General features: G+C 42.0%; 1 protein-coding gene across 1 annotated transcript in view; it reads right to left on the reverse strand.

Annotated features, from left to right (window-relative positions):
- The window catches only part of AP3B1 (adaptor related protein complex 3 beta 1 subunit), a 344,453-nt gene that overhangs the window by 34,961 nt on the left and 283,121 nt on the right, over window positions 1-26,371 (reverse strand). The window contains exons 22-23 of the mRNA XM_019518249.1: window positions 13,783-14,014; window positions 5,680-5,764 (exon numbers count right to left, since the gene is read on the reverse strand). Coding sequence (XP_019373794.1) covers window positions 5,680-5,764; window positions 13,783-14,014 — 317 coding nt within the window. The remainder of the gene's footprint in view (window positions 1-5,679; window positions 5,765-13,782; window positions 14,015-26,371) is intronic.

Raw genomic sequence — 26,371 nt, forward strand, 5'->3', positions numbered from 1 at the left:
ACATCCCCAAGCAGAAAGGGAGCATTTGCTATGCAAAACACACAGTCAGTGATTGGCATATAAGACCAATTGATCTACCCATTACCACTATCTCCCTACCCCCACAAGCACTACTACAAAGCTATTGATTTAAACACTGCCGATCGGTTTCCATTTTCTGATTTTGGGCAGGCCAATTAAGAAAGTGAGTAATTGTGATTACACTGCTTCAGGATCAATTACATTTGATGCAAGACAAAGTGGTCCTTTTGGAACAATGTAAAGAAAATAATTATGATCAGGACACTTTACTGCTGAACCTTCCCTAATAAAAACTCAAATAAATGACACGCATATCTTCATGCAAAAAACACGAGGGGAAGAAGATTTAAGAACATTTCTTGTAAAAAATATTCTTGAAAAAAATTCTCACACATGCATACAAGCTCCTATAAGTTATTTTTCTTTTTGAACAAAAAACTTTTAGAGAGTATGGCAAATCGTAAAGACTACAGTCACAGTGCACTATGAAGAGAGTTTCATATGATAACTAAAAGGTCCTAAAATGCGAGCGTGCATGCACACACACAGATACACACACACAACTAGTATTATTTGAATAATGCACGTTTTATTTGAGCAGTAACATATTAAATTATGAAGTATTTTTTTCTAAACAGGGTTCTCAAATATAAAAGGCCCTATTAATTAATGAGGAAACAAAGTAAGCAATTCCTACTCTTAATTTAATTTCAAACTTAGGTTTTAGCTTCAGGTTTGTCATTGGGTTCACATTGTTCAAATCATTAAAAGGAATATACCACTGGGGTCTAAGGCAAATCTATTTACAGTGATGTTACTCATAGTCTGGTTGGTGTTCAGGAATATTGATCTGTCTTGTTTGTCTAATAGGAAAATAATAAACAATTACTAGGCAATGTTGGAGAAAGTAATCAGTTTTTATATATCACTAATACAGCAGACCTCCCAAAACATAAAGGTGATGATCTGCATAAAATCAATGTGTTATGCTACATTGCTTATACTTATCACTGCAGATATTCTCAGCAATAAATGGTGTAAGTCTGGAACTGAATCATTAGTACACTGAAAAGATGCATTTAAGAAAAAAAATACGTGCTCTATTTAAAGAAAAATAATGTAAATGTGTGTTAAAATGTGAATATTTCAATATGATGTAGAATTTAAAAATAAGAATGAAGCATGTTAGCTTTTTGTAGCAATTATGAATTTCATTGACTAGAACTTTTTCCTTTACTATGTCGGAACAAAGCTGGTACCACAGCAACATGCTGTTCTGTAAGATAAGCTTAGATTCTGAAGACTCTGAATCAGCTCCTGAATACCACCTGCCATTATCTTCATCCAAAAAAGCACTGTAGTATAAATTGTATCAGCCAAATGTCATAGGCATCTTGTTGGGGAAAGGTAATATTTTTAAAACTTCTGCACTTCAGGATTAAGTGTACACATTAATATCATATCAAGGGCTGTTACGAAACATGTTTTCGACATGAGAAGTCCTCCCACAAAGAAGAGAACTTTATTTCAATAGTGGTCTTTCTTAAGCAAAGGGCTTATGACATGCATAAAGCATATTTGCCCAATCTTAAAGAATTTATAAGCTTTCCATATTATCCCTCTTGATAGCTATATACATTCTCAATTTTTATTTAAGAAACATTAGAACAGGAGAATATTTGTACATAAGCAGATTTTAGCATTATCATGGGGTTTTGTATAGGTAGTAAGTAAGCTTCCAATATTTCTTGCAAGTTATGTTAAAGGAGCAGGCAAAGACTTAAAGGCAGACTCATTTTATGACCTGGGCAAGAGTCTGGACTGCTGCTAGTTTTGCATGAATTTAAATGCTGCTTGATAAAGGCATTTTTAGCAAGCACTTGGGTTCACTGCTTACTGATATCAAAATGAGGCACTCAGATTAATGGTGGCTTTTGAGCATGAAGATATTACATAAATGAAAATAAGTAAATACATGAATCAATCTATCTAGCTATCACACACGCGGGGTGCACTCGAACTTTATTGAGCCAGCCAGCTTCTCATTTTCCATTCCTCCTCAACTGCTTTTTTAAAATTAGGATAAGACTTCTCCAACTTGTAAGTCTGAGGGTAGCTTAACTAGCTAACAGACACTACAATTACAACATGGAGACCCTGAACCATCTGGGCAGCTCTTGAGAAGCACAGGTTTCTCTCGCTTTATGCTGTACATGTGCTCCTGGAAAACAGCGCCTAATTCAAATTCACATAAGGGAACTTACTTTACAATGTAACAAATAGGGATACAGTCCAAGACTTCAACTATACTGACCCCCAGACCCATTTCTAGCACCTTTACAAGCCAATTTTGGTACTCACCAACAGCAGACAGTACACACAAGCACAGGGCACTGCCATAATGGGGATAGCAACTACAGAAACACGTTGCAGACAATGAGGTAGGAGTACAGATCCACACAGGAGACTATATTTTGATGCATGTCACTCCCACAAAGCTGCTGACTGCAGGCTTCCACCACACCGACCTCATAAGAGTGAATTTACCTCGCATATAACGAATTTTTTATATAAAAAGGGTCATCACATAAGAGCGAATTTGCACATACAGAACCTGCATAAAGCGAGGGAAACCTGTACACCATGTCAACTATGTCCTATTCTTTCATTTGAAAATACTTGGAAGGAAGGAACAGTTATAGAATGGGCTGACTGTTCCTTATAGAACATAGCTCTTATGGGAGCGTTCTGGGTTTGGGAACCATCAGGGTTAGCTGCATCAGAAGCAGAAAATGAGGTAGTCCTAACCAAAACAGGTCTTAACGCTATTAAGAAGCAAATGTTTCCAGTTGATTACATTTATTCTTAGAAAAGACATAATATGCCAATGCACAGGACATACAGGAATCCTTAACACACCCAGACACAGACACACACACGCACATGCAGGCAGGCTGTGAAAAAAGAACAGTCAATCTCATGGTATGGACATTTTAGCTGCTCACTGTGGGAGAATGCAGCAGATGTTATAGCGTAACTGTCAGGTCTGCAAAATCCTGTAACAATAGAAGTTAGCTAACTTTGACCCTGAATGACGCAGGGTTAAAAAGCTGAAGCAATATTGCTGTACCTGCACTACTAAAGAATCACATAGATGTAAACACGTGTCATAACCAGGGATCCTGATTTTCTCTATTTAAAACTTGCAAATTCACTGATTAAACCCCTCCAAAATCCACGTTTTTCTGTGATTAAAGTGAAAGACTACTCTATCCCTCTCTTTTTCTCTGTATCAGTTGAACACAATATTATATTGATGTATTTACAATTTTAAAGCAATTTGGAAACCTACCACTACCCCCTGTGTTTCGCCAAACACTATAATAAAATAAATGATAAATACCTATACATTTTAGAGTTTAATTTTGGGTTTTTTATCATGGAAAATCAGAGCTCCCCCTGCCTCCCTTGCTCACCAGGATGTGGATCCAGCTGCAGCTGTCCCCACTGTACTGCTTTGTGACATTGAGCAGCCCTGATATGCTGGTGTCCTGCCTGTGCCTTTGCCCCTCACTCCCAAACCACACACCACTAGCCCTGGTGATGCCCCTCACTCCCCACCCACAGCCCCCACACCCGTGCTGGTGCCCCACACTTCCTCCCTACAGCCCCTCTAGCCCTGGTGGTACCCTCCACTCCCCACCCACACCCCGTGGTCCTGTTGGTGCCCCTCACTCCCACAGCCCCCCACCTCCAGTGTCCGAACCTCAGCTGCCAACCGTGGGAGGCAGCGGCTGCTGTGGCATAGCACAGCATAGAGCCCAGATCCTCCTCCTCCTCCCCCATGGGCAGCATGGCCAGAGCAGAGCCCATGGGAGAGCGAAGGGCAGATATGGGCTGCCCACTGCAGACTTTGGGCTCCCTGCCCTGCTACCCCCCACCGGGGCCTCTGCAGCCCAGCAGACAGGACCCAGTGCAGCAGGGCAGAGCAGGGAAGCTCACTGCCACTGCTGGGAGCTCCGTGTTGCCATGGTGAGGAGTGCCCTACCTGCCCAGCAGCACTGACGGGCACAACTCCATGCCACCACCCCTGCTGCTGCCAGGCAGGCAGGGGACATCTCTCTAGGGCAGTGCAGGGCTCACGGTAGTGGCACTGAGCTTCCCTACCCTGCTGTGCCCTGCTGAGCCAGGTCCTGCCTGCTTTGCTGCACCCCAGGAGCAGAGCAGCAGAGCAGGGAGCCCTGAGCTCGCAGCAAGCAGCCTTCCCCCACCCCACAGCCTTCCCCCATCCTGTACTCAAATCTGGGGGGCACATGCCCCCCCATACCCCTCCCCCCAGGAGTGCACACAGTGGCAGGGAGCCACTCCCCCACAACAGCTCCGTCCCATTCCCTGCCCTGGCCCTCCACCTGGACATGGTCCTGGACCCCAAGCCCCACACACTGCCACAACTGAACAGCAGCCCTAGCCCCAAACCCAGCCCAGGGCAACTCCCTCACTATGGGGCCTCGATCCCCTCCTTGCCAGACTTACCTGAGGGGACCTGCTCTCTAGGCTGCCTGGCGGCCATGTGCAAGTGTTACATGTGCACATGGCGCCCCCTGCCTGCCTGCCCTCTTCCCACTCCCCCCAGCCCCTTGCAGGCTAGAACACTGCCAGCCTCCAAGAGGAAACCCAGTGTTTCCTGTGGTTTTCTCCTTAAAATGCGAAAGTCTGAGCTTGGTCACATTTTTTTGTGGCGAACAGAAAACCCAGATCCCTGGTCATAACATCTTCTACTGGTATCCTTTGACAGTAATACAATTGTTCCACCTGTGATGACTTCTGTAAAACAGAGCAGTGGTCACTCCAAGATGTTGATAAACAGCACATATATCTGTGCACAGGCTACTTTTCTTTAGCTTCATTGTGTCTTCTCTGAATGTTAACATTAATAAAGAATCCATTAAAATATGCTTCTGGAAATTCAGTAATGCCAAAGGGCAGGATCCACCTACAGCCTCAGAGTCACCAAACCACACTAGTACAAAAAACCCCACAACAGAATGAAGACATGTTACAGAACAAGCTGATTTCTTTAAGGCAGTGGTTCTCAATGTCTTTACAGTTAAGGCACCCCCTCTTGTTACACTGAAGACGCTGCTAAGAAAATACCAGCTTTTAGTTTTCACTAATTTTTTGACTACAGAAAAATAACAGAGTAATTCTTCTTTTGCAAAGAACTCAGACCACCTCAGGTCAAAATGTTTTTGACTTTATGGATTCCTATTTGAAATCTCTGGGTTTATCTTGAGATAACCATAAGAATACCAGGCGACTAATGAAAATATATATGAATTTGTATAAAATATCAAACTTTTATCTAGCACTTAGAAATGACAGAAAACCAGTGAGTCTTGGTGTAAAAGAAGCAAGATAGCTATAGCTTATTTTTTTAAATGCATCTCAGATATCCATTATATTATGAACTATTTTGTGCAATTCTGTAACAAAACAACAAAAATCAATAAATCCTTTGTCCATACATTTTCAAATAATATTTCAAACTGGTTAAAAACCATATCAAGGCACATTCAAATAGCATAAAGTTGCCAATATAGTTTCCCTCATCTCTATTTCCATGCAAATACTATAACTTCTTTTTAAAAATGTACTTACCATAATTGGAAACTGGCAGTCTGAGTAGAATCACAGAAGTCAATACCCACTGAAACAGTAATGGATCCCTCAGGCTCAAGAGATTCTAGAATAAAGCATTTTAAACACATAAACTAGCATGCATGCAACCCTGCCAGTAGACTATTAGCAAACATAAATAAAGTGTTTAACATGTAAAAGAAAAAAAAAAAAAATCAAATGCTTACAGCTAATTTAAATTTCAGCATGATCTGATCAAATTTTGAATTGTTATTTTTGAGAAGTCCTTAAAGAAACTTTCTTCAATAAAAACATTTTTAATACTACAGTTTTACAGCTACGCTGTCAAAGAACAATGGGATTGCACTAACACAGCAGGGGTATATAGTGAAAGGAAAACAGGAAGTTCAAATCTTATCTTTTTGTCTGTAAGCAGTTCTTTCATTTGAATTTCATTTAGAGTGACAGTGTTAATCGATCAGTTTCCAAAATGTAAAGCATGAAATATTTTTTAAAATGTTAGTAAAATGCACGTTACTATATACCATACTAAATATTCTATAGTCAGTTTGGCTTGCTTCTTTCCTTATATTTTGTCTGCATTGGTTATAGATAGATTAGAAAGATTATGGGATGTAAAATGGACCCTTTCCCCCCCTTCCAAGCAGTGGAGAAACGTGGCACTTCGTAGATTACAGCATGAAGAGGAATATATCTACTGTTAGTTTCTTGAACATCAGAGCTAAATCACTGTACTATGCAGATGATTTGTTGGATACTGGACCCTCCTTTGATACAGAAGGGACAGGTTGGATACTGGTTGTCAGATGAGAACAAACTAGTGGGGCCTAGGAGAAAATACACAGAAACAGACAGGTACACGCCACTACAGGAAAATATGGCAAATTACCGGCATGCAGAGGCAAACTTTTGTAATGGTCTTCCAATCCAATTTTAGCATGTTCTATATTTTCAAAAACTCAGGGACCAGCTGTTTAAATGACAAGCTGAAATATGAAGTCTAACTGCAACAAAGTAAAGTCTGGAAGAATGTAGGATTTTTGGTTGTAGCCATGTTGGTCTAAGGATATAGGCAGGCAAAGTTCTTTGAGTAGATGTGGTATAATAAAATCATCTACTCAAAAAACCTTGCCTGAAGAATGTAGAAAACACTTGGATAGAAGATGAATTCAAATGAGGTAGAACAAAAAAGTGATAACAGAAGGTGCTACAAGATAAAGTCTATGTTAGAATTTATACAGCCCCAAGAAGAAAAACAAACTCCCTACACGTGTTTATAGCAGCAAATATAAGATCATTTGTCACTGTTGCAATTCTGCCAGTGACAACAACAGTTGAGACTACTGAGATGACTGAGAAGATGCTTTCATAGAAATGTGTGACTGCATTGAAGCTTCTTCTGTTTTCAAATGTACAACTACAGGACCTAGTTTATTTTCTTAGTACAGAAAGGATCCTTGAGAAAAAAAAACACAAGTAGAATATTAATTAGAAAGAAACTTAAAGTAATAAAACTTCAGAGCCATAATAAAATGAGAATAAAATGCAGAAAACTCAAATTTAAGTAAATATAATATCAGAAGGTCACATACACAGAGAAACTGAGGTAACTAAAATGGTCAGCAGAAGAGATACCACAAATAAATGTGCATTTTAACAGAAAAAAAATACTATAGGAAATGAGGACATCAGGACCAAGTCAGAAAAGGTCAAGAAATCTCAACCAGCTAAAGTACACATCCATTTCAAAATCTGGGGGTGGGGAGGGGGGGGTGCTGATGGGGAGAGAAAAAAGTGGCAAAAATATAAGATTTATGGATTCTGGTGAACATGCCTATTTTTAAAACTGTTTTATGCAAGGCACTCCTTGGTTTATTTAGTTTTCACTCATCAAGATTCAGAATATTTCTTTGTAGATTTTAAAAGAGAAAAGCAAAAATTGCCCTTTTGATGGAGTTGCAATCTTCTATGTGGAGAGGCCATTGCTTCTTCACATTGACAACATAGCTCAAGCTAACAACATATTTATACAGCCCAATAAGCAGATACTGCTCCATTCACTTTATTACCAAATTCAGATTTTGTCTCTAGAAGTACATGTCTTAATAGCAACGTGTTTATAGATCAAAATCCAACTGATTCCAGTTTTTTCCCTGAAAAATAAAAGACCGCATTTTGTTGCAGCAGCATGAAAAACATGCCACAGAGAGTAGGAAGAAGCAGCCAGGTATCATTTATGTTCCTTTGTCCAGAAAATAATTAAAGATTCCATTTTTTTTAAAGGATGTGACCATAACTGGTTTTTCATCTCATTGTCCTAAGCCTCCAGTTACCATTTTTCTAAGATCATAGTTTAGTGTCAAAAATAACTAAGAGGTCAGCCAGAAAAAAGAAATTTTGCCTGGTTCCAGAAGACCCTTTTTTAAGTAAATAGGAGGAGGACACATTAGTCATTTGTTAAAAATGCCACCCCTAGCACTGTGGCTAATCTTGCTCATTCAGTATTTGAAAGCTCTCTTCATGCCAACTGCAAAAAGTTTATTTTATTAATTGCTCCTCTCAGACACTGACCAATTAAAGGTCAAATCTCAACAACTTGTTATGCCAGCTTCCTGAAAAGTTACTACTGTTCTACTATGTTAACCTCCATATAAAACATTTTCAATGCTTAGTGTATCACCACTGTACACTGAAAACAAAGCTTATTTTTTAAACTTAAAGATGGCTTACCAACTAATTAATTGTTGTTTAAGAGCTGCTTTTGTGCACTCCTATTACCAGGACATGGCACCTGCAAAATTACACACAGAAGATGCACCCACTTGGAGAAGTGCCCTTGCATTAGGGGGACTTCGACAGTATATATATCAATGATTCTCTACCACAATGGTACCATTGGGCACCTTAAGATCCTTTCAAGAATGCCAGAGCCACACAGTGTTGGCACTGTTGGGTGTGCAAATATGATTCACAAGATAAAACCACGGATTTCAAATAGGAATTCATAGTGTTAAAAACATTCTGACCTGTTCTGGTTTTTCTGAGTTCTCTTTGACAGAAGAATTGCTCTATTATTTTTGTGCAGTCAAAAACAAGTAAAAGCCAAGAGCTGGTATTTTCCAAGGACTGTTTTTGAGTCTAAAAAGGTTGAGAGCCACTGACACATACAGCAGTGCATTTACTTAAGCTCCTTCTCCCTAGACCAGGGGCTGGCAACCTTTTTGAAGTAAAAAACTGCCAAAATAATGGAGTTTGGTGTGGGGAAGACTGACTGGTACTTGCAACTCAGATCTTGCTGCTGAATTGCTGCCAACATGCATCTGACCTGGTTGCTCCTGAATACTGTTTCTGAATCCCCCACCCTTCCAAACTGCCCTACAGCCAAAACTGGCCTTGGGGCTGTAGGCTGTTAATCCTAGACTATACAACTGTGAAATAAAAAGAACTCCTCAGTAGAGGGAAGGACAGACAGTCCTTGAAGGAAGTAACTTTTTTTTTGTTGGTGAAGGGTTCACAGTAACAGGAAATTGGCAAGTGGGGGACAAGGAGTTTTAGGTAAAAATGAAACGTGGCACCTCTTGACTGAAACAAGAATAAGCACAAAATGCCAAACCTAATAACTAGTTCTCTGTAATAGCAAACTCCATCCTGTGTCTCAAACTCTTGTGAAACAAACTCCATTCTGTTGCTCTGAAAATCTCTGCCAGGGAAACTTATCTTAAATAAGCTATGAAGGTAATAACTAGCTGGAGCAGGACAAATCTTTAACCTGATGTGTACATTTCCCCTGTAAGCCACATTCTAAATTCCTAAAGTGTTTGTGGGATTCTAAACATCATTACAGGGCTCTTAACACCCAGTAAGTATAAATAAGACTCCCCTGGGCAGGCATGACTTCTGGGAGAGAAAATGGGGAGGGAGGTATATTGTGACAGTGGAAATAATCAGAGATAACCTGAGGCATAAAGTTAGAATCAGGCCTTAAAACAACTGTAGATGCCGGTAGAGTGGTCATCAAGACACTAACCTCACTAATCATCCTAGCAGAAAAAATGGCTATTAAGAACTCTGTTTTGATAGACAGATGTTATAAGTAGCCTGTTTATGGTGGAACTGCAAGCAATTTAAGAGCTAGACAAAGTACCATAATTTGGAATAGGGATGATTGAGATTCCCCTCAATAACAGGCACTGTTCAATTCCTTGAGGAAATATAAAAACTGAGAGTTGAGAAAATATAGATTTATCCCTGACCAAGCTGTGGTAAACAGAGACAGCTGCCAAATGAGCCCTGAGAGAAGGTACAACTGGTCTCTGTGATTTCAAGTATAACAGATATTCTAAAAACTGCAGATACTCACCCCCTTTAAGGATGACAGCCCTATCCTTTTAGTCTTTCCTTATATAATCTGTGTTTATTTTGATCCATATAGCATTTCAGGGTTGATTTCTTCCTAGACTGTAACAACTTTGATTTTGATCCTCTGTGAGCAGTGGTGGCCCATGGTAGTGAGCAGATTAATCTCCATTCAGATGAACGATTTATGGGTTTGTGTGAAGAATCCAGCCTCATCACTAGGCAAGAAGGTCTGGAAGTAATGGAAGATGAACCAGCAGTAATGCAGACAGTTGGAGAGAAGCTGTGTAGTGCAGCTGACCTGACTGGTTTGCCTTTTGAATACAGAGATCAAGGGAATGGTAGGGAAAGAAGTAGAAACGAGGGGACTGCTTCAATCCAACAGGAATCTCTCCACTTGTGATTTTCTGTCCCTATTAGTCCAGGTGTAATACTGGTGGCAGTTGACATTTAGACACATGTAGGCTGATTAACTTTTACCCCCTTTGGGAAAAGATTTGTACAACTTCCTGCTTAGCGCATCTATGCGTACATTATTTTTCCCTTCTGGGACTACTGCTATCAGATAAATAATTATGAACACACTAGACACATGGTGTTTTTGCCCTTGTAGACAAGTTTTTGAGAGCTTGTTCCTTTTTGTTTGCCAATATAATATACAGCCATGCTCAACAGTAGATCAAGGATTTTGAAAAGGAGGATGTAGTCTGGACTAGACTTGGCTTCTAGGGTTGGCAGGGTACAGTAGGTGCCATTGGCTGCCTGCCTGACTTGTGAAGAGGGTCTTGGAAGCCACTTCCATCAGGATTGGGCCACTGGCTCCTAGAGATGGCAGGAGTGGAGGAGGAATGGAAAGGTTTACCACCACACTAAAACCATCTAGATTTATCCTTGATCATACTATTGTCTATGAGCACTTGAACCACCTGATGTTGAAAAGAAGCTGATACTGAGTTCCAGAAAACTGATATGTAGTATGGGCAGCAAGCTATTCCAGTGGCTATGTATAACGTACTGGCAATGAACACCCCCCATCTAGATCTGAGGCTAGGTTCAAGGTATCTCTTTTCTGGAAATCTGCCCCTTTCTGTAGGAAGGCTCTAACGTGAATGAAATCCAGGCCTACTCCAATAAAAGTGTTCCTTATATAGGCTGAAGAGAGGACTTCTCTAAGTTAATGAGACCACCTACAATGCATCTGACCCCAAAGAAAGATAAAAAGCTAGCTATCCAGGAAAATGAAATATAAATATGTCCTCCACCTCCATATATTTAACTTGTACTGGAACTACTGAAAATTACTTGGCAAATACTCAAAGCACTGTGAATAACTGAACAGGACAAGGAATTGGAAATGATTCACTCCCACACAGAATTAGGACTGCTTGATGTGGACGCAAGCATCTTCTAAGTCGAGGTACACACCAATTTCTTTGGACAGTGATACCATTATATCCCCCAGTGTTAACCCATATAAAGCCTTCATGGTTGGGATGCTGAGTTTTTTCAAGTCACAGATGATTCTCCCTTCCTGGAATTAGGAAAAATATGGTGTTGAGTTTATTCCTGAGGGTGCTACACATGATCCCTCTCAAGAGCACCCCTATGAGAAGGGTGCTTATTTCCTCTGGTATGAGTTTCTTATGAGAATAGTCTGCAAAGAAGATGGGGGAAGACAGTAAAGAAGTCTGCTGTCAAACTGGAACTCTTAACTATCCTTAATAGCATCTTCTACCCGATCAGAGATAATAATCTTACATCAGGCATTAAAGGAAGAGAATTAGACAAGATGTACTTTTCCCTATGGAGTTTGAAACGCTCAAGCATCTGTAAAAAGTGGTCTTTGTGAGTTGCTGGCTGGGAGATCATGCCAAAGGGAATCTGCCTCTCTGCCACATTTTTCATTTTGCTCTTTATTTAGTGCTACTTTACAGACACGCACACACACTGGAGGCTAGGTATTGCCCCTGAGACTGGGTATTCCTTCAATGTTAACAGCAGAGAACTGTTTCTGAAGCTGAAAGGTTGCATAACATGGCTTTCTTTTGGCAGCAGATGCAGTTTGGCAGAACCCCAGAGACTCTAAACTTTGATTTCTTCCAGAGCCTCTTCACTAATGGGTAAATATTTGATTACCTTCTGGGAGCAACTCTGAACTTCAAAGCTATGATTATATCTGTATAATTATACCAGTAGGCATAGCTGTATCCTCTCAATCTGAGGTGTTATAAATTGTCCTCAGAACATTACTGGCTGTAGAGACCAGCACAGAGTTATCTGATCAAACCTGAAACAACTCATGCTCTTATACAAGGGTACACAGGGCATTCCACTTAGAGCCAGGCAGGGAGACAATTGTTCTTTATCTCAGAAAATCCTAAAAGAAAGGCAAATGCAACTTTGCTTTTTTTCTACCACTCCATAACATCAAGATGGCCTGATACCCCTATCATTGGAGAGTAATGGCTGTTCTCCAAAATAAGATCCTGAAATTACTTTTGTTTATCTGAAAAAAAAAATAGGAAGCCCTAATGTGGTCCTCAGTAGCAGTATGTCCAGTATACTCCTCAATGAGCAATTGCTCTAGGTGGAGTTTCTTCTCAGAAGAATGCAGAAGTATGCTGGAGTCTGGGATGTGGACCATGTCTAAGACAATGACAGTGGGGGTAGATTTAATGTCTACTCAGGTGCCTGTGGTTTGAAAGAATACTCAGTGACTGAATTTAGGGCTACAAGAATAACTGAAGAGCACCCTTCATAATGTCTTTCTTTACTAATGGAGTCTGTGGTGAAGAAGGAAAGCATTTGAGCTTTCTACAGTGGGCTGGAAGAATGTATACTGCTAATTCCAAAGAGATTCCATATATTCCAGGAGCTTCCAGGATGAAGCTGATGGCAAAGGATGCTGGGCAGTGTTTACAATGGAGGCACTGGAAACAGTAGTGATGGAGAATTCTCTGTGACAGAAAAACAATGACATTTGAGATAAACATGTTGATGATGAGTAACTTTGGCATCTGAACTTCTATAAGAAGAGGGGTTTGCACTGAAAAGGAACTAGCTTTCCTTAAAATGATGCTATTTCTGCTTTTCCTCCTTGAACTCTGTACAAGCTGGAATTCTGTTCCCCTTTCCTCTGAGGCAGAATCTCACAGAGAACTGTAAGTCTACCACATTATTAGAATTTACTGAGATTGATTCGAATGGCAATGAATAGCAATACCCATGCAGCTTGCAAGGCAATTTTAGTAAGGGCTAACTGAGCTAGTATTTACCTTGCTTCTCAGGTAGGTCTTGAAGCCTGTGCCAAGTTTTAAGCTGCTGTAGCTAGACAGCTACCAGCACCCCAGCTACCAAAGAGAATGCTGGCTTGGGGATGTTGACCTACATGGCAATCACTGCAATGTGGACATGCCTTAGACAAAAAGGTACAGTCGTTTCCATTCTATTCTCCCAAGCATTATGAGGATTGGAATGTCCAACCTTGGACACAGGATGGAGCACCAAAGCCATGGGCCACCAGTTTAGCTTAAGATACAGAAAATGCAGCTTGTTAAACCACCCAAATCCTTGGCATGTACCTGATCAAAAATATAGATGCTTTATTATTTTAATATTTTAAATAAAAACTGACTGTATTTTCTTGAAGAATGTCTTGCAGAATATCAATATATGCAATATTTTCCATTTCATGACTTAGCTAGGCAAAAACAGGATTTTGCTCTTTTAAAAGGTTGATTTGATTACCTATTGGGTTAAACACATGCATCTTCATCCCTGCAGGTAGCTTTTTCTCTCCTATGTGAATATTCTCTATCTTCTGGTCAGTGGTGTTAGTTAATGTTACTTGTACAGATACCATTTGATCGCCATAAATGCACGGCTGTCTTGAGAAGTGATAATGAGCCGCTAATCCTTTTCCACTCATTCGATGAAGCAATTCATGAGTTTCCATTGGCACAAAAACTGGAGCACTGACCTGTTACATATAAAAAAACAAAAGTTAGTAAACATCACACTAGCCAACTCCTGTAGATAGTAGTGCAAGATGTATGACACTTAAATACTCTCCTTCCTGCTGAGCTATAACTCGCTCTATTCTGTGGAAGGTTTGGGTGTGCAAAGAATAACAGATCTAGAAGCATGCTGGTTTTCATGAAATTACCTTCAAGCTTTGATTCAAGCTATAGCAAAGAGAAAATATTCATGCACCTCATTCTGTGTGCATGGTTCACTGTGCGTGCATGCATGTCTGTGTGTGCATGGATGTCTGGTTCTGTGAGAGTGTGTGTGTGTGGTTCTGTGCATGTGAGTGTGTTTGTCTGCACATGCACGTGTGCGCAAGCATGTACGTGTGTTTGGTTTTGGGTGTACATGTGCACGCATGTGTGTTTGCGTGCGTGTCTGGTTCTGGGTGTGTGCGTTTGCATGTGTGTCTGGTTCTCTCCTCTCCTTTTTCTCTTTCTCTTTCTTTCCCTCTTTCTCCTCTTTTTCTCTTTCTCTCATCACAACATAGATTTCATAGACATTAGGGCTGGAAGGGGCCTCGAAAGATCATCCGGTCCAGCCTCCTGCCCAAGGGGCAGGAAGTCAGCTGGGGTCCCAGCAAGATAAGCGTCCAACTGTTTCTTGAAAGTGTCCAGAGTACATGCTTGCACCACCTGTGGGGGGAGTGTATTCCAGGCCTTGGGGGTTTGGACAGCAAAGAAGTTTTTCCTTATGTTCAGCCTAAAATGGTCTTGCAGGAGTTTGTGACCAATGGACTGTGTCATCCCCTGGGGTGCTCTGGTGAACAGACGTTCTCCCAGTTCCTGATGCACACCCCTTATGTAGTTATAAGCTGCCATCAAGTCACCCTGAGCCTACACTCCATGCTGAAGAGTCCCATGGCTCTTTGTTAACATGATTAACAAAAAAAGAATACACAACAAAGGTAGTATATGAAATTTTGTGTATTGTCACCAGGTTTAGAATGTTTACAAAACCTGATATTTACTGTAAAAAAAAAAAAGTAACATTTATGATTATTAACTATATTAATATGCAGTGCATTCTGCCATGTACCCCCCACCCTGTTTTTTTTTTTTCTGGCATGCCAGCACACTGGGGCCTTATAGGGTAAACATTACAGTTTTTCAGCACTCTGGCCAAACCTGTTGCCTACCCCTGCTCCAATTATTTCCCTTGTCTGCTGTGGACCACTCCTGTGCCAGACACAAAGTGTGAGCAGAGAGATACTTTCTCATTTTCAACAGAAATGCTGTCTTATTTGCATTTGGGACAAAGCACATTCCTTAATCTAACCATTTCACTGGGTCAGTTGACAGAGAAAAAGCATAGAGTCAATGGAGATCTCTCTTTCTGATCAGATGCTCTCTCTCAGGAAGCAGGGCACTGAGGAAGAGAATCAATCAGAGGGGCCAAGAGACAGTTTGGCCTTCAGCGTGTGTAAAAGAGAAACTACAGGTTTCCCTCTTATCTTTTAGGGACTAGGGTAGGAAGGGCTAGAAAGAACCATGATCCAGCTTTTACCTCCCTCCTTGGCCTGGGAGAGTGAGGAAAAGCATTTTTTTTTTTGATTTTGCAGGTCTCCTCACACTCTTCAATTTACAAGCGTGGGACAGAAGAAATAGTTGTGTGGGTTTTTTTGTTTGTTTGTTTGTTTAAAGGTAAGGGAAAAAATGAAGGAAAGAACTGCAGAGGTTGGTTGGAAAGATACAGTGAAACAACAGTGAGGTATTTAAGGGAGCAGAAACAGCAATAGGTGAATATACAAGATTGAACCAGAAAAGTGAGAGCACAGTCACTTCTGGAAGGCCAGAACTAAACAGATCTGCCGGTTAATCATATTAGTCTCTCCAACTACTAATGTCAAGCATTCCTTTTCCATGCTTACTTCTTTTACTTTACTCCATCCCACCTCAACTCATTTAGGTTTTTTTCTTCTTCACATCCCTCTCCCTCTCTCATATATCAGTACCTATGTTAAGATGGTAGACTACTTAAATTATATAAAATTATGTAAGATTTAAGAAAATAGTTATAATATAAATATCAAGCTTCGTTGTTCATTCTTTTGCTGTCTGCTTCCTGCCACAAGCAGCAAGAACAGCAAGGACATTTGGGTTCATTCCACCCTTAATCCCAGCCTAGACCAGAGGTTAGCAACTTCTAGGAGCAACAGACTGAAATAAAACTGCTTGCTCCCTGGCATGCCAGTGCTTCCAACATGTTCCTCCCAGCCCGCCACATGTGCAAATCCCTTTGTTACCATAAAAGTCCCCTCCCCCTGCTGAAATACTGCTGATAGCTGGGTTTTATAAACAAAATAAAAACTGCTCCATAGGATGGATCGGGCCACAGGCCATACACTGCTGGCCTCTGCCCTAATGGGATACTGGGGGGCCATGGTAGAAGACCTGAGGACACCTAGGACTAAATCCAATTTCACCTTCACATGCCTCAATGACACTTTTATGAATATGTAATGGCAACTTTTAGCATTTATGCATGGTTTAGATTCTATTTCCTTCATGGCAGGATAGGTTCATCTTGTGTGCACCTCAGCAGAGGAAGATCCTCCCAGTTTTTAGCCCAATAGGCAGTGGTTAGGGAGCAGGAGATCCAGGGTCTAGACCCCCTTCATCCCAAACAGCGTTTGAACCCACATCTCCTGCTACACAGCAAATTTCTCTAAGTACCAGGAAAACTATACAAATAATGTAGGTGCCTGCTGTGAAACACGGGACTGTCCTAGAGTCTGTCCTAGAGTTAACATACTAGGCTAGAGAACTGGATTATGTCACTGCCTCTCTCAATTTTCCTACATCAATGGTTCTCAAACTTTTTAGATTCAGGGCATCCCTCCATAACTTTTTTGATTTTGATGTCACCCCAGTTGAGAACCACTGTTGTGCTGCCTTGGCTTACACCATGGTGATTTGCAATCAGGGCACTGTTGCTGCCACTACAGCCAGGTAAAACTACCCCATGTGCCTTGTACACAGCCAGATTGGGAATGGGTTGCAGCAGGAGCACATGCTGCTGCCTGCATTAAGGCTATGTGATCAACCTAAGGCAGGCCAGGAGTGCCCACTTTTTGTACAGTCCTTCCCAGTTCAACCCTGTATGCTCCTCCCAGAGAGAGGCATGCAGGACTCCTATTCTAGGTGGGTAAAATACTTATGCTAATTACATATTCCTCATTTTCTGGATGTTCCACGTTTGACACCCATGGCTAGATCTGAGGAGGTGTTTACTCCCAAATGCAGTGGAAGCTGGTAAGAGCTGTGCTACAAACATTAAGACTACTTACAGATGTGAAAAAACAAAAATGGCACTTTATTTTCAGCTCAGCATCCCCCACACCAAGTGCAACACATGCCCAGAAGAGGCATCATGTTAGTTTGACCTGATTTGCCTAACATCTGTATAGATCAGGGGCTACAGCAGGGCTTGGTGGTGCTTTTATCTAATAGCTAATTGAATCAGCTATTAGATAAAATTGCCAAAAAGCCCCGCTGAAGCCCCGATCTATACAGACGCTGGGGAGCTGAATCTAACTAACACAATACCTCTTTTAGTAAAGTGCTGGTTTTTTTGTGGGGGGGGGGGGGGTTCATGTCTGTCAATGGCCTAAGTGCCTTAAAAATGAACAGTATTTGGAAAAAAGCAGGACCTAGAAGGCTCCATTAAGCACTCAAAATTAGTAGATACTTGCCAATTTTGACTTTAATTTGTTCCCAATTTGTAAAGTAGGGATAATACTGCTTAGGGGTGCACTGATAGATATTTTCTGGGCGGATACTGATGGATGATTTTTAATGAGCAATATCAGCTGATACCGATCCAATTGCAGATATGCAGCTGGACAACTAGGAGAGCAGCGTCTGACTGGTAAGTCTGTTGTGGGGGAAGGGAAGGGGGGGGGGGTAGATCGAGGCCCCAGTGGTGAGGAAGGGAGTGGGGCTACACTAGGCACTGCCCAGCCAGGGCAGAGTGCAGGATGGAGCCGCGAGCTCCACCTGCTATGCACACCCTCGGAGGACATGTGACCCCAGATCTATGCATGGGGTGAGAGTGGGCTGCTGCTATGGGCTGGGCTGCACTGAGGGCAGGCAATAGCAGTGCTAGGAAGGGGGCTACAGGAAGGGGCTGCAGCCACCCCAAAATTCGCCATAGCCTCCTTCCCAGCATTGCTGCTGCCCACCCCAGCCCCCCACCGGAAAGAGCCCAACACCGCCCCAGCTCCAGCCCACAGCAGCAGCCTGCCCTCACCCTGTGCACAGATCCAGGGGCACATGTTTCCCGTGCCCTTCTGGGGTGAGCACAGCAGCGGAAGCCACCACCCCCTCCCTGCACCACTGGGATGAGCTGCTTGTGGCTCCATCCTGCGCTCAACCCCAGATGGGCAGTACCTACCTCTGCCCCAGTCCCACTCCCTCCCTCCCTTGCTGCTGGGGCCTCAGTTGGCCCCCACTGCACCCCTTCCCTCACAATAGACTGCTCTCCATGCTGCTGAGCTGTGCTCCTGGCCACCTGCCTGCTGTACTGAAGCTGCACATGTGTGGGGCATTTACCAGCGACATTATCAGCCACATTGGCCAAGACAAGCTGATTGCCAATATTGTTAATTTTCCTTATATTGGTGCTGATCCGATATGGGACTGATGCATTGGTGCACCTCTAATACTGCTCTATCACTATCACTTCACATGGAAGTTTGTAAAATTAACTTAACGTTTGTGAAGTTCTCATAATGTGGTGATGAGGGCCAAAGAAAAACATGAGGAAATTATTCATTTTGTATTCAGAGCAGTACTTTGGTGGTTTGCAGTAAATAAGGCATTGGGGTCCAGAGGAGGGCCACTCGTATGATCAAGGGACAGCAGGGTAGGTCCTATGAGGAAAGGTTGCGGGACCTGAACCTGTTCAGCCTTCAAAAGAGAAGGCTGAGGGGGGAACTTGTGGCCTGTTATAAACTGGTTAGGGGGGGATCAGCAGGCGCTGGGGGAGTCCCTGTTCCCCCGAGCACCGCAAGGAGTGACCAGGAACAATGGTCACAAGCTGGCAGAGGGAAGGTTTAAGTTGGACATCAGGAGGCGCTACTTCACGGTCAGGGCGGCTAGGGTCTGGAACCAGCTTCCAAGTGAGGTGGTGCAGGCTCCCACCCTGGGGGTTTTTAAGAGGAGGTTGGATGACCACCTTACTGGGGTCGTTTGACCCCAGTGCTCTTCCTGCCATGGCAGGGGGGTCGGACTAGATGATCTGCCCAGCTCCCTTCCGACCCTAGAAACTATGAAACTATGAATGGTTGGGGATAAACTAAAAAAATGAATAGTTGTTCATTCAGAAAGCACAGTCCATCCAATACAGTGAATGAAGCAGGAATCCTATTGAAAAGCCAACACATGATCATACAATTAAAAGATCTTAATGTTTGTATATCATGGGGGTTAAATTAAAGTTGGATGGCCATTTTAAAGTCCTGGTTTTCTTAGTTTTTGTATGCTTATATTTTACATTTGTTCATTTGCAAAAATGAATAAAAAGGAGATATTTAACATGCCACCAGATGTATATCTCTATATCCATCTAGGTATATATCTATATCTATATCCACAGACAATTAGGTCATTCTTAATATACTGATTTCTCTTTGGAATCAATATGTCATTTTTCTTCCTACAACCCCATACCTGGTCTACGAACTGCAATACCTGAAAGGACACTGTTACTTCTGTAAAGTAATTCTGGATAGAAAAATATTCTCTAACTGGGCCTTGGAATTACTGTACTGTAGTTTATTTAAAAAAGAAATATATAAAAATATTGTTTTCACCATGCTGCAGGGGGTGTCCTGCATATCAATGTGTAAGCAGTTGGAAATGGACACTGGAACCAAGAAGGCATTTCTCCCTCCCAAATTTTTAATAGCTCCTGAAAGGTGACAAAGAAGCCTGAAGGAGGAAACAGCCAATGCAACTACTGGGAGGAAAATAGATTAGTTAGGAGGAAAATAATGAAGATGAGACTGAAGGGAAATAACTTAGCCTGATTGGACAAGATGCTGTGAAACGGGGCCAGGAAGGAAGGCAAGGCTGGGTGGATCCAAAAACACAGCAATAGGACTGTGGTCACCCCCTGCTGGCAGCTGGCAGTCCCAAGTGCCATAAGTTATGTGAGCTCACTGGCTGGTCGGCACGGAGTCTTCCTGGAACCCCTGCCTGCACGCAGCTCTTGATCCCAGCGGGTGAGAACTACTGTTGTTTACTCTTTCCCAAACTCCTCACTCCACCCTCAAATTCAGCAGCAGGGGCAAAAAAGAGGGGATGAACAGTAGCAGTGCCTAATATCTAGGCTTTGGAGCTGCGTGAAAGCATGGGCTGAGTATAATTGCTGCCATTCATCCCACTTTTCCCTTGCTGCTGAATTAGGTGGCTGGGGGAAGGAGGGGAGGGGAGGGAGGAAAAAGAGAATAAAAGCAGTGCTCATCTCCTGGGCTCCAGACCTCAGTGCAAAAAGGGACTTTGGGCAGACCCCAAGCCAGCCAGCTGGTGAGCTATACAGCTCACAGCGCATGCAGAGCTCCCAGCAGGAGCTCTGCTCACATGTCAGAGGCTCAGAAAGCCTCAGAGAAGTCACGGTGCACATGGCACACAAGCAAAGGGAGGTGCAACCATGTTACTGCATTCCCCTCTGGATGTCTCCCTGGGTGAAGCTAAGTACCTGAGTTTAAAAACCAGTATGCATATGATCAAATAGGCAGACATTAGGTGAGGAACTCTTACTGCCTACAGTGCACAGGATGAACTTGTTCTTGGGAGGAATTGGAGCCGTCTCATAAAGGTGGAGGGATTCCCTGGAAAAAACTAGCATGTGACCGAGACTGGAGATTCTGACATTTCCAAATATAAGTGCTTGTCTTTGATGTTTTAATAATGTTATTTTATGTAACTTTTATGACAAAATCATGTAGCAGATCTAATCCTGTAAAATACTAAGCAAGGAATTTTGAGAATGCGCTAAGCACTTCATTAGTTTGGGCTTCCAATGCATACACAAACATATTTTTAAAAGATGAGAGTCCTTTTTGCTGCTTTTTTCCTCTTTCCAGATAAAAGCAAAGAACACATATTTATTTTTAGAGTGACTGTGGGATGGTGAGGCTGTAGTGAGGAGGTGGTGACGGTTTCATGTAAACTGATAGAGAACATGGCAAGTCTTGTAGAAACAGTTTTCTCATTTGTTTGGTTTTTTTAAAATCTCTTCAGTGCATAGAGCTTCAATACTTAAGGAGCCTATGGGTGAGATAACTGTAATACTCTGGATCCAAAAAAAATAAATAAATCTCCAAAGAGTTAATAGAACAAGAAACATCTAGTAACCATGAGATAACCCACTACAAATCTTACACAGCATATGTTTAAATAATAAAAGTCATTTGTGTACCTTAGGATGGTTTATGAAAATAACCAATCAATTCTGCAGACACAACATTATTTCTAAAGGAAATCTATGTGACTCATGATGCCTGTAGATACACAGAGACAAACCACACATATTTTATCAGTTTATTACAGTAAGCAAATAAGCGTGGAATGAGAGTGCACATAACTGTCTACTTAGCGCTTACTGAAACATTTATAAGAGCTGTTATCTTCCTAATAACAGACAGACAGTATGCAATTTTAGAGAGGAGAAAAGCTTCATATTTTTTAACACTTCACTAAAAAGTAACTGAAGAGTGTAAAATGAAAAATACTCTGTGCAGTTAGCTGGTAATGGACCATATTATCAACTCAAGTTAGATTTATAGGATACAAACTAGTCACTAATAGTTATTTTATGACATAGCATGAATGCGTTTTTTGGTAGAGATTATTCAGATTAAATTTATAAAACTTTTTAATATAGCTGTTTAAATTATTAAAATATAGAAGTTAAACTGAGAACTGGCAAAAATAAGATATGCAAATTTAAAACAACTGTTCTATGAGCCAATCTGTTCAATACCTACATTTTAACAAGCTAACTAAGGTATGCTCACTTAGAGTGATATGTGCTAAGGTGCTAGGGTGAGCACAAGGCCTTTCACACTGCTGAAGTTGCACAGTGGGAGGGCATTGGTAAGATACAGGCAGAATGAATTTACATTTGGGCTTCTCTACCTCTGGCAGGCTGGCAGTGATTTCAGTAAAGGATCCAACACCACACACAGAAGTTGTAACTGTATTTTTTTCACACAAATATAACCAAAATTAAAATGGTATCAGGAGCCTGACTTAGAGGCTCTCTGTCTTCTTTTACTGACCAAGGTTATTGGACTAAAGAGACTTTAAGATTGCTGTCAATATTTGTTGCAATCCTAGCCACTACAGGACTGGTAAAAGATGCAGTTTAGAAAATACTAGTAGATATATGAAACAGTCACAGATGATTCACAGAATCATAGAACAGTAGGGCTGGAAGGAACCTTGTCTAGTCCTGCTCAAGGCAGGGTTGTCCCTGACTAAATCAGTTCATGTTAATATGAAAAAGCATTACTTAATTAAAAATAAGTGACTTTGGTTCATTTATATCTAGTATAGACATCAGAGGTGAACAAACTCTTCTGCGCATTTATTTTTTAAAAAGGGGCCCAAATAATTTCTGACCTCATTTTTACTTTATATTTGTTCCTTACTTGAATAATGCTGTAGTGACAAATTCATATTAGCTGCTGAAACAGCTTAGCATGACAGATATATGACTGGATAAAATGGATATTATTGAAGAAAAACACCTCATTTCAAAAAGCACAAAAATTATGATTCTATTCCTTTAAATTACATTCTGTAAAAGCGATGGACTGAATCATTTAATCTAACTAGCTTTTCTACTGCCCTCCTATTGGCAGTATCCACGACATAATCCAAGAATGACCTACTGAGCTGTGAGCTATATTCTCTTACACATACTGTAAGGCTATGCTCCAATAACTCCAGAATATTTAAGAGGAGGAAGAGAAGTGCTATCTTATAGCCCAACCACATTTACATGAGCTTTCTATTTAAAAACTATGAGGGGAAGTTAAACCTAGGTTTGCAGCACTGAGAGAAAGATGTGGATTGAGGAAAAATGGTGAAGAAAAGGTAATAGACAAAGAAGTAATATTAATTTCCATTAGCGCCTCTACCAGGTACATACTGCACATGTGGTCAGTGCCATAGTCTCTCATTCAGGAGCTCTTAGCAAGTGTTTTTAAAATTAGTCTTCCGACTGTAAATTAGTGGTTCATAAAAGATGCAACAGTAAAAAGAAAGCATTATGGATCATAGAAAGAATGCCAACATAACACTATGCCTTGTAGCTTGTAAGAATGGTATTTCTTTTATTATGCGAACCTCAGGACTTCAAAACCACATAAATCAGCAAGGCCTTAGTTATGCTCTTAAAGATGACTAAAGGAAACAAAGAAAAGAGAGCATGTTTTGAAAAAACAAAAGACAAGGTAAAAATAGTTAAGAACCCATCTTCTGCAGCTTCTGGAAGTAAAGATAAATACAGCATTACTGAGCCTTGACTAGGTTATCTAGAAAGATGTTCCATAATTTTACATTAAATTTTAGAGAATATTTTAGACCTCTCTTTCTTACAGTAATGGCTCATGCAACATTCCCAAAAAACCACATCCAGTAACATCTATCCAGCCTTCACTGCAGGAAAGTTTGCCCTCTATTTCACCACAAGAATTTGGTTTTTTTAATCATGCCATCAAAAATACTAGTAATAGGCTGCTGACAGATGTGAAAAACACATATAACCTGCGTTTTACTGGAAGAAGCATCACATTAAGTTTGACTCAGCTCCTCAGCATCTGTATAGATCGGGCACCTTAGTGGCGCTTTTTAGCACTTTTATCTAAAGCTAATTCAATCAGCCAGTCCATGCCCTCTTCTTTGCATACACTAGGCTGGGCGCAGAGGTGTACTGAGTTTAAAGTGCCACCTTTCGGTGGTGGGTTTTACATCTGTAAGCAAAGTCTAGTTAAAGAAGAGCAACAGTACATTTTCCTAAAGTGACTGAAGTCATAGGACAACTAAGATGGGTAGTTAGTAAATTTTATATATATATAAAACACTTCATCTCCTTGCCAAAGGTCCATAAATTTATAGGCACTCCATAAAAGTGAGACTAAAAATGTCTGCCCATATAATTAATGTATAAAAAAAAAAAAAAAGAGGCATCTGTAAGAAATGGAGTCATCTGTAGGAAGCCCCGAGCTTCACTGAGACTCCTGGAATAAAACTAGAGGCAAGCCTTGATGCACAGGCAGAACTGAGCAGCACCATATGGTATTTCAGTGGGAGTACAGCATACCCCCCCTTCCCCTCCTCCCAAACATGCTGCTTCTACAATGTCCAGTCCTTGCCTGTAACAGTTTGCCTTGCAGATAGGCAGACAGTGGTCCTTTGGGAGAAGCAGAATGGGGGTGGGGAGAGCGATGGGTAGGCTTTTTGACCAAGGTGCAGCTGGGGGTAACAGTGTGTGGGGTGAGTAAGGGACCCCTGGGGGGAGAAATCCAGTGTAAAACCACAGCCGCAGGCAAGCAGAGTTCCTAACAGAGGTGCACCGATTAAGATCTTTTTGGGCCAACGCTGATAGACAATGTTTAAGGAGGAATATCGGCCAATACCGATCCAATTTCCGATACACAGACCAGCAGCTTGAAGAGCTGCATCCAGCTGGTAAGTCTGTTGTGAAGAAAGGGGAGGAGAGAGGGAAGGGGAATGGGGGGGTGTAGATTGAGTCTCTTGTGATGAGGGAAGGAGTGGGGCTGGGACAGGTGCTGCCCAGCCAGGGCAGGATGGGGTGGGGTGCGGGACAGAACAGTGGCTTGTCCAGGGGGTGTGGGACAGGGACTTCTCCCGCTGTTATGCACACCCCAGAAGGGCATGGGGAACACATGCCCCCAGATCTGTGTGGGGCAGGCCAGGCTGCCACTGCAGGCTGGAGCCGGGCTGCACTCGGGACGGGCAGCAGCGGTGCTGGAAGCGGGGTGGAGGGAGGAGTGAAGGGGGCTATGGCGAATTGTGGGAAGGCTGCAGCCCCTCCTCCCCCAATCCCTGTTCCCAGCACTGCCGCCACCCATCCTGAGAGCAGTCTGACCCAGTCCCAGCCAAGAAGAGCCTGGTGCAGCCCTGGCCCCAACCCCAGCCCAGACCGGCAGCCCCACCCTTCACAGACCACCCCCCCCATGCCCTCCTGGGGTGCGCGCAGCAGCGAGAACCACCCCCCCAGCCCTCTGGATGAACTGCGGCTCCATCCTGCACCTTACCCCGCCCGGGCAGTACCTGCTCCAGCCCCACTCCCTCCCCTATCACAGGGGCCTCGATCTGCTGCCCCCATCCCCTTTCCAAGCTGCTGGGCTGTGCTCCTCTCTGCCTATCTGCTGTGCTGCAGCTGCACACATGCATGGGGCATTTATTGGCCAAATTACCAGCCACATCGGGGGAAAAAAAAGCTGATTTCCAATATAGTCAATTTTCTTTATATCAGTGCCGATCCAATATCAGACCGATGTATTGGTGCACCTCTAGTTGCCAAGACTTTTTTTTCCTTTACCGGCAATCATAGGAGCATAGGAGATTAGGGCTAGAAGGGACCTCATTGGATCATCAAGTCTAGCCCCTGCTCAAGACAGAACCATTCCTAACTGAACCATTCCAGCCAGCCAAGTGGCTGTCTAACCTGCTCTTGAAAACTTCCAAAGATAGAGATTCTTCTAGGTAGCCTATTCCAATGTTTGATCACACTCACCGTCAGAAAGTTCCTCCTAAACTCTAATCTAAATTTCCCCTGCTGAAGCTCGAGGCCATTGCTCCTAGTCCTGTCTCCTACAGCAAAAAGGCTATGTCTTTCCTCTCTGTAACTGCTCTTCTAGTATCTGAAAGCTGATATCAAATCCCCCCTCCCCACCATCTTCTCCTCTTCAAGTTAAATAACCCTAGTTCTTTTGGCCTTTTTCTCTTAAGTCTTGACTTCTAGGCCCATAATCATCTTTGGTCTCTGCAGTGGACTATCCAAACTGTCCACAGCCTTCTTGAAGTGTGAGCCCAAAACTGGATACAGTACTCTACAGGTTTTACTGCAAAGTTTTTACTGACAACCAATTTTTTTATTTATTTATTTTTTTTACAATGGTGGGTGTTAAACTCCTAAACTAGAACCCAGCTCTTGTCCAGGGCCTGGAGAAAGGTTATATTTACATTATATGAAATATATTTTAGTAACAAAAGTTTGGTTGTCAGTGAAAAGTTTGCAGACTATCAGTAAAAAAAAAAAAAAAAAAGGG

Source organism: Gavialis gangeticus, unplaced genomic scaffold (genome assembly GCF_001723915.1).
Source record: "Gavialis gangeticus isolate Ggan-Ray unplaced genomic scaffold, GavGan_comp1, whole genome shotgun sequence".
Taxonomy (NCBI): Eukaryota; Metazoa; Chordata; order Crocodylia; family Gavialidae; genus Gavialis; species Gavialis gangeticus.